Genomic DNA, 15,565 nt, shown 5'->3' on the forward strand with positions numbered 1-15,565 from the left:
CTCTTTCTGAGGCTTTTACACTGTGCCAAGACCTGGAAATTTACACCCTGGGCTTTGTTGAACTTCTTTTGGTGCCACAAAGTACAGGGAGGTCCTTACTCTTAAACACCAGAGCCAAAATCTGCTGTTTTCTTTATTTACTGCCATTTTAGAACAGCAGGTGCCTCAACACGTCTTTCAGAAAAACTAAAATAATGAGGTGAAGGAGGTGAAGGTACTGTTTTTAAGGCCTCCCTGTGCTTTCCCTCTCAGCCGGTCATGGACAAACACTGATACTATAATAAAACTGAAGTGGTTCTGTTCTCTCAACATGAAAAGACCCAAAGTACTCAATCAGCTTTAGATATATTCAGTCTAAGAGTGCTTTAATTTGAAAGAAGAGGGTCAGATAAAATACAGATTTTAAACTCTGTATATATATTCTTCTCTTTATCTATTTACTGTTAATTTTCCTAGAGTTTCGAGATAGAATAATGAGTGAAGGCTATTACATTCCTTTCCCGAAAGTTTCCACCATCCCAACATATTTTGATTTGCATCTGAATGTATATTCCATGAAATGTCCTCATCTTCCAGCTCGGCGCTCGTCCGTTTGACAGAACACGCTAGACGTACCGTAATAAACCCCTATTCCATCAACAAGTGCGAGCAGCACAGGATTGTTCCCACTGTGAGACCTCTTGGCCTTTCATGCTTGGTGGAGTTGCTTAGTGGCTTGAAGCACTGAAGGAGGAGGAGGGGGGGGTCTAAGCAATTAGTGTGTGTGAAATAGATATCCTCTGCTTCTTCAGCCGGCAGCCTCGCTCCGCCTTGAGTACAAAGCGTTAGTCTTTCAGCACTACTCTGACAAGAGGAGAGTGCTCTCTGTTGTTTGTGCTTGCCTGGCGACCATCTTGTCTGATTATATGGTGCCGCGAATGGAAGAGGCTCTGAGGTGGCTGTTTCTCTCTGGTGACTCAAAGCTTTGAGGAATCTATAAAATTAAATTCTTCACCTTGAGCTGTTTTTGTTGGTTTTACCTTTGACATGTGAAAGAACAGCAGCAACAACAAACTCAGCAACAGTATGTGTGCCATTTAAAGTATTAGTATTTATTATAAAAGTTGAAATATACATTTTACGTATTGATATTTGTCGGTAAGCGTGTGAGACTGTGAGCTCAGCATGTGCAGATAGTTCTTGTTTTGCCCATGAACATGATGTGTGTCATCAGGCTGATGAGAGAGTGAGATTACTGCCTCGAGGGGGGAAACAGCCATAATAAAATCTCATCTGTAAAATATAATTACATGATAAATAGTTTCTTTCTCAGTTGTTTTCATCAAATTGCCTTTAAAAATTGTGCGTGTGTCATAAGGACAATAATTTACAGTAGTTACAGTGGATTATTTACAGTGTGGTTAAGAGGAATGTTAGGACACATCTTGAACACTCTAAATCCAAACCAGCGGCCTATTTGTTTTAATATAAAACATTGTTAACAGACTGAAGTGTGTAAGAAGAAGTGCAGCTTTATAAATAGCTTGAGAACTTAAAGGGCAACAGACACAGTACATTCACCATTTTCTAGCACAACGAGCCTGTGACAGAAATCTAACAAGGCGACTTTTTAGTAGCTATACCTGGCAGACTAAACAGCGGCATTAGGATGTGCACTTACAGGTGGGCAACCTACAGGCGACAGTAGTCGGTACAAACATACTGTAGCTCCAGTTTGAGCGTTAAAACAATCAGAAACACAGACTAATTATTCCAGCTTCTGTCCAGTTTCCTTCTCGTTTAGGGAACAATTTCCAATGATTTATCTTTCAGACACTCAAATGCTTACGTCAGCGACTCAAATGTGATGATAACACCTGAGAGGCACAAACTGGAGCTCCTGTATCAAGACCATTAAATTTCAGGATCAGCCAGGATTGTTTAAACGTCTGTGTCCAGTGGGGGAGGGAAGTCGAGACAAGGTGACAGCGAGTCCTGACTGTGTGTGGAGCTAATGCCTGTGTCTGAGTCTGTGTCTGTAACGTCTAAAGGGGACATGCTGTGTTTGAGTTTTGTCGTCTGCGAGACGTCGCACTGAGTCTCACTCTGCAGAGGTAGAGGACTGGGTTCCTCCTCTGTCTTGTCCTCAATTTGCAGTGAGCTCAGCTGTGCAGCCAGGTGCCAGCACTCCTGGTCCTTGGAGACCAGTGTAGTGTCACAGTACTTCAGCTGCTTGTCTACTTCTGCAGCTTGGCTGTGAAGGGACACACCAGTGAAGAGGCTGCTTTTCAATTCGTCTTGCAGCTTTTCCAGTTCTGCAGAGTAGAACGATTCGTCTATCTCAGTGGGAATCCAGGGAGCAGCCGCTGCACCTTCCTGTTCGCTGGCATCATCTTGGTTTAGAGAGAAGGTAGCTCTTCTCAGCTCAGTGTCGATATCTCGGGACAGTTGGACGATGAGGTCCTGGTGCCTTTGAACCTGCAGCTCCAACTGTTGTACTCCATCACTGGTGTACAGAAATTCCTGCAGCTGCTCGTCACTGTATTCCTCGAAACTCTGGCCACAAGCCTGAGGCAGTAAACTATCTGACTCGAATTCTCTCTGCACTTGCTGCTCAAACCGCTCAATCTCCAAATCCAGCTCCCTCATTTGCTGGATCTGCTCCCGGATGGTGTGATCCTGGTGAAGAATAAGCTTTACCATCCGGTCAATCTCCTCAGTGCCCGGGGAGCTCTTACTCTCCTTGTGAAGCTTTTCCAGTTTCCGGAAAGCTTTCTTCACGATGCGCTTTTGCTTCTCTGCGGGTAGGGACTGTGGATACTGAGGGCAACCATGCTCCCATCTCTTGGGCCTCGCCCCCTTGGCCTTTCCAGCCTTCTTAGTTGGTTGCGGCACAAAATCGCTGGTTTTTACAAGAATAAACTGGATGAAAGGCCTCTGGTCCCCCCATGCATACCAGAGCCTGAGGATTCTGGTGAGAGGAGGCAGTGCCCTCTCAAAACCTTTCCACCGCTCAACAAGGCAGAAGTCTTTGGGTTCCCCGTGCAGTAGCCGCTTGCTCTCGGGGACTGACTTGTGATCCTCCAGTAATGCCTGAATCATATCTGCACATGTTGTGTGCTTTGTTACTCCACAGACCACTTTCTCCTCATTGCAGACAGTAACCTGTATCTCCTTCCCTACCACAGGTTCTGCATCTTTTGTCCTAGAAACAAGACAAAAACAAAGTTTAGAATTAAAATGGGAATGAAGCGGTCATAAAAACACAGGTTTCATATTCGTTTCCCTTTAAAGAACTTCCTGCTGCTGTAGGAACGACTGCATTTGATTAATAATGATTACTTTTTTTTTTTTGCTGCTGACATTACAGTACTCGCTTCCAGGTGCTAATTAACAAGTGGTGTCATGTCAATGAGATAAGATAAGATAAGATAAGATAAACTTTATTAATCCCCGAAGGGAAATTCAGGAATGGTTTCAGATGGTGAATATGGTAAATATCTCCCCCACCCTTGGCACATAGTACAATGTTTGAGATCTTTAAGTACCAAGAAGAAAATCCCTCACGTTACTTTATTTGTATATTAATGTATTAGAAAATCAGAACACCTTGTCAACAGGATGCCTGTCTTAGTTGGGTTTTATTTAGATAGCTGACTTTGAATGAGGCGATATGGAGGGATGTTGTTCGACACAGGTGCCCCGTCTCACTTCAACAAGCGATGTAAAAACCCCCTTTAAAAAAACCCCTTTTACCCATAAATTGAAGTATTTGGTTTAAAACTGTGGTTTTTAAACTGCGTTGTGAGCTTCACTCGGCAGTACAGCACACAGATTCCCTCTCTCTCTCATGCCTTTGAAGCCCTTTTTGCTATTCTAAGTAGTATATTTTCTTAAATACATCCTACTTTGATGGTTTTCCATTAGGTCAATGAGCAGAAAACTACATTCGCTCATTTTGAGCTCCCTGCCTTGATTCTATTACGCTGTTACTCATCGTCTTACTCATCAGAGGTGATCACTTAATGGTTCAGTTCTGAGCTATTTAACCCCAAGGCTCTCATTACCTTTTCGTCTGGACCGTAAAACTTGCTCAAAAATTGACCTCTGATGGGCTGACGATGTCAGTTTTTTGCATGGTTAATGGACCACCGGTAATATCCAGGAGCTAATATCCAGTCATTAAATGATAGGCACTGGCAATGCAGACGTCCACAACATGGACAAGTAGTCTAACGAGTAGATAACATTTCCAGACACTTCGATTTGTTTTCATGATAAAGAATGATGTATGATGTTATTATTTAAATACTAGATAACATGTAATATGCTGCAGTTCATGCGATTAATTAGATGTGCCGTAGCTGACTGATGAATTTCTGTCCCAGTAATTACTAACGTTTAGGAAAAACAGAAGTGACAGACAACACTCCAATCCAGAGAAAGATTATTCATTTATATCACCAGGAGACAAAAGCCCTCCTAACACTGAACTGCACACCGACTTTATGGGCTGGGGGAACATTGTGCTGTGGTTCTGCCACCAAAATCAGTAACATTTCATTAAACTGTACAGTAATAAATCAGAATAATGTGCTCTTAATCCTGGTTAATGTCAGGTTTCATCAGTAAGTCCACACAACTGATTTCAAACAGCGCTGAGGGAGTGTAGCTTTAGCTCAGGAGGAGATTTCTTCACATTAACAGACACATCATCACATTTCTAAAAGTGTTTTCCTTTCAGTTTGTATATCGACTTCAAATAAACAGAGCTTCATTCAAGGATTAGTGCACAATGGTCTTATCTATATAGTATATATCTTAGTGGTAGAGTGATTAAAATCAAATACAGTAGGTGTTCAGCCTGGCCATCAAATGATAGATGTTGTTCCTAGAGTTGGTACACGGTAATGGCTGCAGATCTGCACCTTCATCTTGTAGCTGCTGTGTCTTTATCTGTTGTGATAACCTTGGATGACTGTAGCCCACATTAACCGCTGATTGTCACGGGAGAGGGGGAACAAAAATACACATCCCCCCAAAGATGATGCAGATACCACCCGCTTGCATGCCAACACAAGTAATAGAGTTATTAAGTATTATTCAAAGGGAAGAGCTTAAATGCTGCATTATCTCACAGTGGGCTGATTTTACAGACTGATACCTGCGTGTTTTGGTTCCCACATGGCATGAAAACAGCAGCATTGTGTAAACTGCTGGTGAATAACGTCTCAGGAATGTGATATATTTGCTACAATGCAAAAGGCTGGTTAATGGTTATGGAGACCCTTGAAGATGAGCGGGTAAAAAGCAAATACCTAAGCTGTGTGCAGGCACCTACCAGCTATTCAGCAAACCACTGGGTGGACATAGCAAGGGCCACACATGTGCAACATACTGCAGTCCAATGCAAAAGCTCTGCAATACACTTACATGTTTGTGCAGCAAAATGTCCTATTGACTGATACACAAACTTTAAATGACAACTTAAAAAATATCTCCTGCCTAAACATGTGACAAACGTGTCATATTTGAACATACAGGTGAACAAACATGATCTCTAGACAACTGCGTATTTCGGAGAGGGTGATCCAATCCCTCAGCTGCACAGGAAAAGGGTACAGCAAACTAGGGAAACACCTGTATTTGTCCTGGGCCACAATCGCCAACGCTCAGACGACTTCCTGCCTCTGCTGTTCACTGGACAGAGGCAGGGAGGACAAAATGTATTCCATTCCATACCCTCATGGTCTATTTCCAACTCCACTCAAATGTGTAGAAAGTGTTGACACGTCTATGACTGTGGAGCATTAACCACGTTTCAACTGTCTGGAGCATAAACTCTAACTCCTCTACTGAAATGTGTGAACACTTTCCTCAGAGACTGAAGTGTTTAAGAGTGAGAGGCAAATAAATAAAGTCAAATAACAACATTAAAAATGCTCGTTTGTTTTCAGTGGTCCAGCACCATTTCATCATATTCACTGTTCCAATGTATTGGGCTTAGTGGGTTTTGCTTATATTACTGTTCTAATCGACCTCTTGAGCAGAACGTGCGCAGAACGTGCACAAAATATTGTGTAAAACATGGACATATACCTGCACCTGAGTCAGTCTGTGGGAGAACCGTGACAGAACACACAAATAACGAACCATCGGACTGATTGCATCACAGCTGATCCCCTGATAAGGGCTGTCACTTTGGGTGCCAGTGATACTCAAACCTTTGGATGCAGTTCCAAATGCAACACATGCGGGTGCCCTCATAAGTCACATAAATACAAGCCTGACACGGATAAACTCAAACTTTGAGATTGGAAACGTTCCAGTGGGATTAAGACGTGTACTGATATTAACATATATACATATGAAAAGTTCTTGCCACACTGGATGCTGCTCAGTGGAAAACACAGAACAGGTTAGACCTCAACATTTCACACCTGACTGAACCACAGAAACCTGAGCAGACTCACTTGACCTCAGCTTGAACTTAAAACCTGAGGTACCCGGTGAGACATCAGGTGTGTGTGAGGAAACCACGTTTAAATTATATGAATTTTAGTACAAGTTTCTGCTTGGACGTTACAGCTCCACCGCAGCGACGTGACTCTCCTCTATTGTAATACTCCTAATAACAACCTTGTCGACATTAACAATTCCCTCTTGTGTCATAAATTTGCCAGCTACAAGTTACCACAGAGGTCCACACACTGCTGGTTGAAACGAGTCATAACAAATGATAGAATTATAGCTCTCCAGTGTCTCAGCGTGTTGTCTCAGATCAATAGTGATGCGAGAAGGTGATGCAAACATTTCCTACAGCTGCAACAGGATTTCAGCAAATATATTCTGTAGACTCTGCTTTTAACAGGAATGACAACGCAGTAGTGTGATTGTGGAAGGTCTGCTCCTGTAAATGAATGAGATGCATCCTAATTAAATGCATTTTAATATTACTGTCCGGTCTTAGAGGAAGTTTTCTCTGCTTTAAACCCAACACAGCCAAAGTAAAGGAGCTGAAACAGCCACGCCAGCAGCTCCATGAGACTTAGGCCCTTTGAACTGAATCCTAATGTCAGCGTGCTAACTCATGCTCACACTGACAGTGCTAACACGCTGATGGTTATTAGGTATATAGTTTATTGTGTCTGCTGACTTTTTACTGAAGAGATAAATTCTTAGGAAGACTACGCATGACTGGACATCACGAACTAACGCTTTGGACCTGGAAAAGCTGATTCATGCTTTTATTTTTAAGCAGACTGGACTCCTGTAGCGTCCTTTGACTGAACAGTTTACCTACTTTGCTTTTATGTAGATTTATCTGATGTTAATATTAAGGTTGATTTATTGTGATGTTTTTAAGTAACTGTAAATGTTTAAATGTGAATGTGTCTGTGGGATGGGTCACATCATAAACTAAGATGAAAACCTTGCATTAGCATTTCCTGAACTAATTAAAGCAGCTCTGCTTTCACACAGACCATCACAAAACATCTTATTTACCACTGGTCCTCCCGATGCTGGATTGAGGTGTAAGGCTGCACATACCCTGCCTGTCACAGACTATATATATATAAAGTTAAACCATATAATTGTAACGCTCCCAGAACAGACACACATGGTGTTTTCTGAGGAGAAACGATCCAGGACAAGACAGGAGATGCTTCCTCTCACTCTTATCTGTAAGAGGATGAAGGACTGGGGAGGAAATAACAATTTTCTATCTATGTTGATCTCTGGGATGACTCCCACCCTGATAAGCATCTGTGAGCAGAGACACAACACACCCCTTCCCCTCTCTTCCCTTCCTCTGGGAAACTGCCCACCCCTTGAATTAGTATAGTAATGAGTTGCTGTCTTTCAACACAGATGATATCATTTTTATTGTCTTCTGCAGCCTAATTTATGTTAAAAAAACAAAAACGGCTAATTGATCCTGTGCACAGCGCTGTCATGCTGTAGCTAAGAGCAAGATTAAGTGGACGTCATCACTACATTGCTTAATGGCAGCTATTTCATTTGAAATCCTTTTAGGCCTCCATGTGGGGGTTCACTTTAAAACGCACACGCCTCTCTGATGATGCACAGTGACTGTTCAATTGTAAAGAGGAATCAAACAAATGCTGTCAGAGGTAATGACCACATTTAAGCCTTATTGTAAAAGTGTGTGAAAGTTTTGATGTTTCAACTGACTGAAACTTCATGTCGCCTTCATCTTGTTGTTCTTTGGCAAACGTCCAGCTCAGTGTCTCAGCGTGTGTTAAAGTCAGTCTCTGGAACCATGACTTCGACGTATCTCCACATCTAAACACTTGAGGTAATTATAGGTGCTGCAGTGGTAATTACTACGCAACATGAAAAAAAAATAAGACATCCACTGGAGACAGCTTCAGTCAGACTGTTTGAAGTTATCAAAGATAATTCATCTCAGCTTTGTGATGTGAAAATACATCCATTCTGCTGCTGGTGCCACTGTCAAAGAGTTTTTACGCTAATTTATTTCTGAACTTAATCCAAACCCCTTTCAGTTGAGTTTGGTGGTGAATGAGAGCCTTAGCCAAGCAAAGCTAATAAAAATACCTATTGACTCACAATTAAAACCTTCCTGATCCTTGGCAACATGAACGCTGTCTACACTGGATCATGACCCAGATAAAGTCTGTTTGCCAACTCTGCCCAATGAAAATCTGTAGTCAACAGCCCCAACATGAATGTCTGCACCAGCAACAAAAGATAAATGGTGTCTTGGTAAAGCAAATTTTCCCACCTTCTGAAAACTAAGGCTGGATCCCAGCTGCAGCCAAGGACACAAAGAGGCCACAGCAGCCACTTAATGAAATTACTGAAGCAAATTATACAAGAGTTGATAAAAGGATTTCTGTCATGCTGCAGTAAGACAGTTCTTTGAGTGTGCCAGGTGAAATGACCATAAAAATAATATAATTGTAGTAATTATAGAGTCAAACGTGCTATGAGTTGGTGTCTAGTGCAAAGTATTTTGACAGGATTTGAACAAAAACCCTATAAAAAGGCCACATGTTACTCAGACCTCTCATAATATGGGAAAAATCAACAGATAAAACAAATATATTTTACACCAGTTTCGTTTGGTGAGTGTTAAATGTTTGGCAAAACGTTTCCTAAGTGCTAACACAAAACTGCATTAACCATTTAACCAACTTCTCTCCTTGTGCAGCTCACTTCTCCGTCCAGCGCGCACTGCGCCGTGCGCTCCTCTCCCTCCCCAGCAGTTCACAATGGAGAGATCACGCACATAAACAATCGACAGGTTTCTCTTCCAGAAACATCACTCTGATCAAATTACCTGTTTTTCAGTCGAGCTTTCAGGAAGGTTTTTCCAAACGGAGCCATGATTCGGGAGCGACAGGACGTGAAGCAGCAATCCGAAATGCGTTAGAGTCCCGGCATGGCAGCGCGGCGGACACTTAGTGGGAGAGAGTTGGAGAAAAGTTGAGGGTGTCCCGCCTGCAACTCTGTCCGCCCCGTCCCGAAGGCGGAGGAGGTGTTTCCTGGACTACACTGAGATTTATCGGTGAAACTCTGCCCCCTTCCACCCTCAACAACAACAACCAGGGAAACTCACAGGAAAAAATGTGACAGTGCAAATACATGAAACTGACAAGGAGAAAAACACACACACCCAAAAAACACAGACAACTACAGAAAAGTAGGTTAAAGTCCGGTTAGAGTGTAAATAATGTGAAATCATAGGAGATTCTTGTTATAATTCTAGTTATAGAACAATAGATGGTGAAGTCCAGTGGCCAACGAGTTAATTCCATTTGGCTCCGGGAAGCCAAAATACAGTGATTTAATAAAGGAGGGAAATGACTAAATGATGTCCTGGCAAAGTTCACTCATTTTTAATTTCATAACATCAATGCAATTTTTGTTTCTTTTTTTTTATTTTTGCTTGATTTGCACCTCAACCTTGAAACAGACAGAAGAACATGAAGTTTCACTGAGTGTAAAACTGCAGCTGTGCAACCTGCATCTTTAACTTCCAGCCTGAAAATCAGATGAAAAGAATTAAACTCTATTTTTACATAGTGAGGTACCTAACATTCATTTATTTAGAGACCTGTGTGATAAAGCTATGATACAGTTTCTCAGTATTAGAGTTGAACTATGTCTTGTTTACAGGTATTTTGTTAGATCTGATCCAAGTTTTCTCTTTTTACATCAGAGCTACTTTAAATTTTACCTGCTGCATGTAGAGAAGATTGTTAACTGGATTTAAAGTAAACAAACAAACTTCTTCATTAGCAAAGATAGTAGTGTAAAATGTGAACACCTATAATTCCTCTACAATAGTTTTTAATAGGACCTTGTAGTGACAGCACATCTCACTCTGACTGTATTTAAACTATATATAATCTTAAATTTGCACTTGTTGATTGCTTCTAAAGGTTTGATGGAGCAGAACAGTTTCTCCTGTGATACAAACAAAGTGTTTGTCATAAACCAACCCCCCCATGCCTGCATTAGTGAGATGAAACAACAAAATCTCACAAACCTTGACGTAAAAACCTGTCGCCTCGTGATGCTGAGGTGACGTCTGATGCTGCGATGACACAGCGACGGGGGGAAAGAGACAGTACGAAGAGAGAGATGGGTGGATGGATGAATGGATGGATTGTTGCTGTGATAGTGGGTGGGCAGATGAGGGTGGAAATGAGGAGTGGGGGTGGAGGGGGGGCTGATCCTGTGACATCACATTGGCTCTTATAAACTAGGGGAATGGAGCCCACCGCACTTCACAGGAGAACTGCAAGAAAAGGGGAAGCGTTGATTGAAGCTGGGAGAGAAACAGACGAGGAGGACGAAGAGGAAGCAGCAGCAGCAGCAGCAGCAGCAGCAGCACCACCACCACCACCACCACCACCTCACAGCCACGCTCCAGCCTGTTTACCTGTCCGAGTCTGACCCTTAACCTTATGGACTAGATTCTTCCTCAGGTGAATTCTTAGTGTGGAATCCTGCTGTTTGTTTGTACCCTCGTCAAGATGCAGGCACAGCTGGCGTGTGTGCTTCTCCTCTGTTTCACATGTGGTGGACTTTGTACAGGTAAGAACTGAAGCACTTCCAACAGGTTTTGCATGTAGGAATCAGTTTGATTTATCATCTAGCAGCACAATAGGAGAAAGAGTCATGAGACTTCTGTCAAAGCCGAATGGATCCTACCCTGCACTCCTCATATTACTGCACGTGTGGTGATGCAACAGGTGCATCAGTTTATCGACGCTGTTTTAAATATATAACACACGTTTTAAAATAAAATAAGACTGATAATTGATTCTAACATTAGGGTTTTGTGATAAGGTAGAAAGATAACAGTGCTGCGAAAGGGATTTATTCTTAATCAACTAACTTTATTTTTCTTGTCTTACAATTTATGACAATGTTGAATGTTTATACTCAAAAGAGTAAAAGAACATGCACGTGATAATTAGTTAATTCATATTAAGCAATTTTAATATTAATTTTTGAAAGGTTTTAAAATAATGAAAATTAGTTTTCATTCACCTGCTTCATTCATTTGCTTATTTAGAATTAAATATCTTTATAATTAAAGTCCAGTGAGTCAGCGACCAATCAAGATGTAAGATGATTGATTTACATAGAGCTTTAGCTTTAGAGTTTTAGCTTCAGCTCCCAGGGAAACCGTCTAAATGACATTAGATAAACTGGTTAAAGAGCGTCCTACACTTTGACAGCCGCTTGACATTTCTTCTGAAGCGATCGCTCAGTATTGATTTAGCTCCTGATTAGATTTGGTTGAAGGTTATATTCTCATTTCTCCTCCAACTCTCAGATGTTGACCAGGAGCAGCGAGCCCTAGAAGAGGAGCTACTCAGCAGTCTCTTCACTTCTAAGGTACGGAGTCGTCTTATTTTGCACCTAACATCAGAGACTAGGTTCCACAAAGCTTCAATCCAACCCGGCGGTTCGTAACCCTTCACATACCTCCACCTGACCCCAGGTGTTCTTTCATGAAATCTGGATGCACGGTTCAGTCACAGCCCCTGTTTGAATGGGTTCATGCTCAGAAAGAGAAAAATAATTCACTGTGAGGGTTCTTTGTGTCACTCAGGGTCTGGCTTATTTCTGGATTCACCTTGTTTCAACCCCAAATTAAAGTCTTTTTTTATTTAGTTCAAATGTGCAGAAACAAATAAACATGATCAACACACCCCAGTAGCTGCAGTCATGGAAAATGACTGAGGAGAAAAAATAACAAGAGCTGAGGCTGAAAGAAGTTACTCAGTTGTAACTCAAGATTTTTATCCCATTTGTTCCGTGCTGTGCGCTCACAGCCAGCAAAGCTGAGGAATGAAGTCGGTGAAAGTGGTACTGGAGGCACGATGAGATGGATGGCCGAGCCTAATCAGATTCAGATGGACCTGACAGCATCATAACGACACATCTTCCACCTCTCTCTCTCTCTCTCTCTCTCTCCGATAAATAACCGTGGCAAGACGTGACGGTGACAAATCAGCCATGTGATTCATTGCTGTTGATGCTCGGAGGTTGCTCAGGGGTGATGATCGTAATAATAACTTATCGGATGACTGACAGTCTAGAGAGGCGGGAAAGTGCAGTATTGTAGGAATATTGTTGTAGCTCTTTATCCAAAGAACACGATAATTTCTTTAGGCAGTGACTGGATTGATTGACTTGCTTGTCCACTCTTCTTTTTATCCGATTAGATGTAGGAGGCAGATTTCCCTCCTGGCTCTTATTTCGCCATTGAACATGATTCCATTATTCCACAGCCAGGGTTCATTTGTTAGTCTGGCTGCCTTTGCTATTGAACGTTGCACACTCTATCATTACTTGCTATGTTGAAGTGTAGATTAAGATTTTCAGCAATTTTAGGATGTGTGTTGTAAAGACACTGAGGTGAAGTTAAACAGTAAGTAGGAATTTTTATTTAGTTAAAACAGCTTGATGTTGGTGGCTCAGTGACATAACAACTCAGCTACAACCAAATAAATATTCAATCATCACTGACAGTTGAAATAACTTCTTAAAAGACGTGGCCCCACTGTGGATTTATTCTGCATTTACTTCATGTTGCTCCTCAAAGTTATTGATCAACTGGAATCAGTGGAAAAAACCAGACGAAGCTTCATGTAAACAGAAGGAACTCGTATCTACTGTGGCTCCTGTACAACCTCAAAGCCGCCTGTCCTCCTGTGCTGCTCGTAAACCAAGTGAGCAAACTGATTCTTAGAGGGCTCAAGGATGTTCAAACAAATGTAGAAGTTACAGCTTCCCTTTACCCACAGTAACACCTCTTTTGGATGTGTGTGAGATAACTGACACCTGCTCGGGGGCCCTGGAGCCCTTCGCTGTCCTAAAGCACTCGAGAATAACAGGGCTCTTACTGCTGCACGTATAAAAGCACAGTGAATTTAAATTGTGATTGTTGTAAACATCTAAAATAGAATAAATAAAAGCACCGGCATGAGGAGGTAGCTTTTAAAACAAACTGCATCTAATTCATTTGATCATAAAACCTACGCTGTAAAAGGAGTAATGAAAAAAGACAAAACTAAAAAGACAAAACATGAGATTTAGTCTTTGTAATGGGGATAAAAAATAAATCTGAAAGACGTAGGTTTAATATAGTGTAGTGAGTGTATCACGTTCTTCAATTTAAAAAGGCAGAAGTGTTCTCCATGCGTCTCTAAAGCCCTGTTGTCTTCTCTGGACTCACCTGAGTTCATAATATTAATTCAAACCTTATTTAATCACCCCCGTCATATTCTTAAATTGATCTCAAACCCTAATCTTTTCCAAACTAAGCTTCTCCTCAATTTACTCCCTTGCTGCCTCTTCACAGATGAAACAGAACAAACAGAGTTCCCCATACTGGCGCATGTCACTGACCAACCTGTGCAGGATGGTCAGCAGCTTGCGGCAGGACGCGTGGAGTGCAGAGGAGCAGGAGGACGGCGAGCTGATGGAGGGGAGCCTCCGGCTGCTGGAGGAGCTGTACAGCCTGCAACACATCTGCCGAGCTCTGCAGAGCCGGGAGGAGCGGGTGAGAAGAGTTTAGTTACGAGCTGTACCTGTAGCTGTTGTAGGACGGTGCAAGATGACTTGTGTTGTAGTTAAATATAATAGTTAAACCTTTTCAAATTGATCATACTGTCAGTGTTTTTCTATTCTATCTCTTGCTGAGACTGAGTTTTGTAAAGACGCAAACATAAGTGACTAAAGTCCTGTTAACCTGCCCCCTGCTGTCACGTATCACGTGTACAGCCTCACCCTAACCAACCCTAACCAACCCTAACCTAACACCTAGTCATAACCCCTACATTGCTCTTTAAACACCCTTCTCATTGTGCGGCTAAAATGTCCTCAGTCCAATGGTTAAAACGTCCTGCTGGTCCTCACAGTGATAGCCACACACACCCCCTCACAGCCCATCCATCTCCCCTCACTGTAAACACACCTCATTACATCTCCTTTCTCTCACCCTCCTCCTCTCCGTGTCTTCCTCCCTCCCCCTCCATCATTTTCCTGTCACCGTCGGTTCCTTACACAACATCTTTTTTCTTTTTCCACATCTTAACACGGCGACCACAGATTAGCACCTGTTTTACCACGCATGGAAGCACCGAGCAGACGCAGACGTTTAATCACAGCCACACCAGCGTGGTTACCCATTACCCTGCCACTCAGCAGCAAAACATGCGTTTGCCTCCCGCTTCTTTCTCGCCGTGTGACACTCACCCTCTGTCGTGTCTCTCTCCGCCCTGAACAGCTACTCCACGACTCTCTGGAATATTTAGAGGAGAACAGTGACACACCGCTGAAGAGAAAATCACCCTACATCCTGAAGAGACAAGCAGCACACACCACCAAGTCTCGGAGGCCGTACATCTTAAAGCGGAGTCCAGTTTACTGACAACCAACCCCGAGTTCGAGGGGACGTTTTAGGAGACAAGACCATTTAGTTCCTGTGAAGATGTGATTGTGTTTCTTTTCTCTCTCTTCTTGTAGCTGCGATGTTTTTTCTTTCTGATTTCCCCTTTCAGGCTCCTCGGTAGTTGTCCAGCGTTGAGGCCTACCTGTATCCTGCTCTTTTCAAGTTTAGGTCCTGAAAATAAAATCCTGAGCATCAAGCAAATTGTGGATCTCTGAGAAATTATATTTATTTACTCTATTTATTCACTGCACACTAAGTCTATTTTGTTTGAAGATATAATTAAAGGATTCATGATACAAAACCAGTGTGACGTGAATATGTTTTCTTATCTACTGTATTTCATGCATACGGAGGAAGATTCACGATCACAGCTGAGGATCTGCAGGTCGTGTCCTTACTATTGTTTCTCAGAGTGTGAGTTTTTAAACGTGCAAAGAGGCGTTTATATATTTTTAGACTTAGTATGTTTTAAATAATAAGTTTACCAATTTTAAATTGTTGTTGCACATGGGTTTAACATTTATCCAAGAGCAACTTAAAGTATGTTAAGAACTTTAACAACACTAATGACCAGAGTATTTCTTAAATCTTGGGATGCGTTTGTTTCACCACGCTCAGCCA

General features: G+C 42.1%; 2 protein-coding genes across 2 annotated transcripts; one reads left to right on the forward strand and one right to left on the reverse strand.

Annotated features, from left to right (window-relative positions):
* Nucleotides 1-1,073: 1,073 nt before the first annotated feature.
* On the reverse strand, nt 1,074-9,483 carry rassf9 (Ras association domain family member 9). Its single transcript, XM_026364527.1, has 2 exons — nt 9,308-9,483; nt 1,074-3,184 (listed from the first exon to the last, which is right to left on the reverse strand). The coding sequence occupies exons 1-2, from the start codon at nt 9,352-9,354 to the stop codon at nt 1,921-1,923; spliced, it is 1,311 nt and encodes a 436-aa protein (XP_026220312.1). The 5' UTR covers nt 9,355-9,483; the 3' UTR covers nt 1,074-1,920.
* A 1,312-nt stretch (nt 9,484-10,795) lies between these two features.
* nts (neurotensin) lies at nt 10,796-15,222 on the forward strand. The gene is made up of 4 exons (XM_026366314.1): nt 10,796-11,070; nt 11,819-11,880; nt 13,853-14,053; nt 14,780-15,222. The coding sequence occupies exons 1-4, from the start codon at nt 11,010-11,012 to the stop codon at nt 14,921-14,923; spliced, it is 468 nt and encodes a 155-aa protein (XP_026222099.1). The 5' UTR covers nt 10,796-11,009; the 3' UTR covers nt 14,924-15,222.
* Nucleotides 15,223-15,565: the final 343 nt, after the last annotated feature.

The sequence above is a fragment of the Anabas testudineus genome, chromosome 6 (assembly GCF_900324465.2).
Source record: "Anabas testudineus chromosome 6, fAnaTes1.2, whole genome shotgun sequence".
Lineage (NCBI taxonomy): Eukaryota > Metazoa > Chordata > Actinopteri > Anabantiformes > Anabantidae > Anabas > Anabas testudineus.

Coding starts and splice junctions, on each gene's coding strand:
- rassf9 (XM_026364527.1), bottom strand. CDS start 9,354: ATGGCTCCGTTTGGAAAAACCTTCCTGAAAGCTCGACTGAAAAACAG. Junction 3,185..9,307: donor AAAGCTCGACTGAAAAACAG/GTAATTTGATCA, acceptor TCTTGTTTCTAG/GACAAAAGATGCAGAACCTG.
- nts (XM_026366314.1), top strand. CDS start 11,010: ATGCAGGCACAGCTGGCGTGTGTGCTTCTCCTCTGTTTCACATGTGGT. Junction 11,071..11,818: donor ATGTGGTGGACTTTGTACAG/GTAAGAACTGAA, acceptor TCCAACTCTCAG/ATGTTGACCAGGAGCAGCGA. Junction 14,054..14,779: donor TGCAGAGCCGGGAGGAGCGG/GTGAGAAGAGTT, acceptor CGCCCTGAACAG/CTACTCCACGACTCTCTGGA.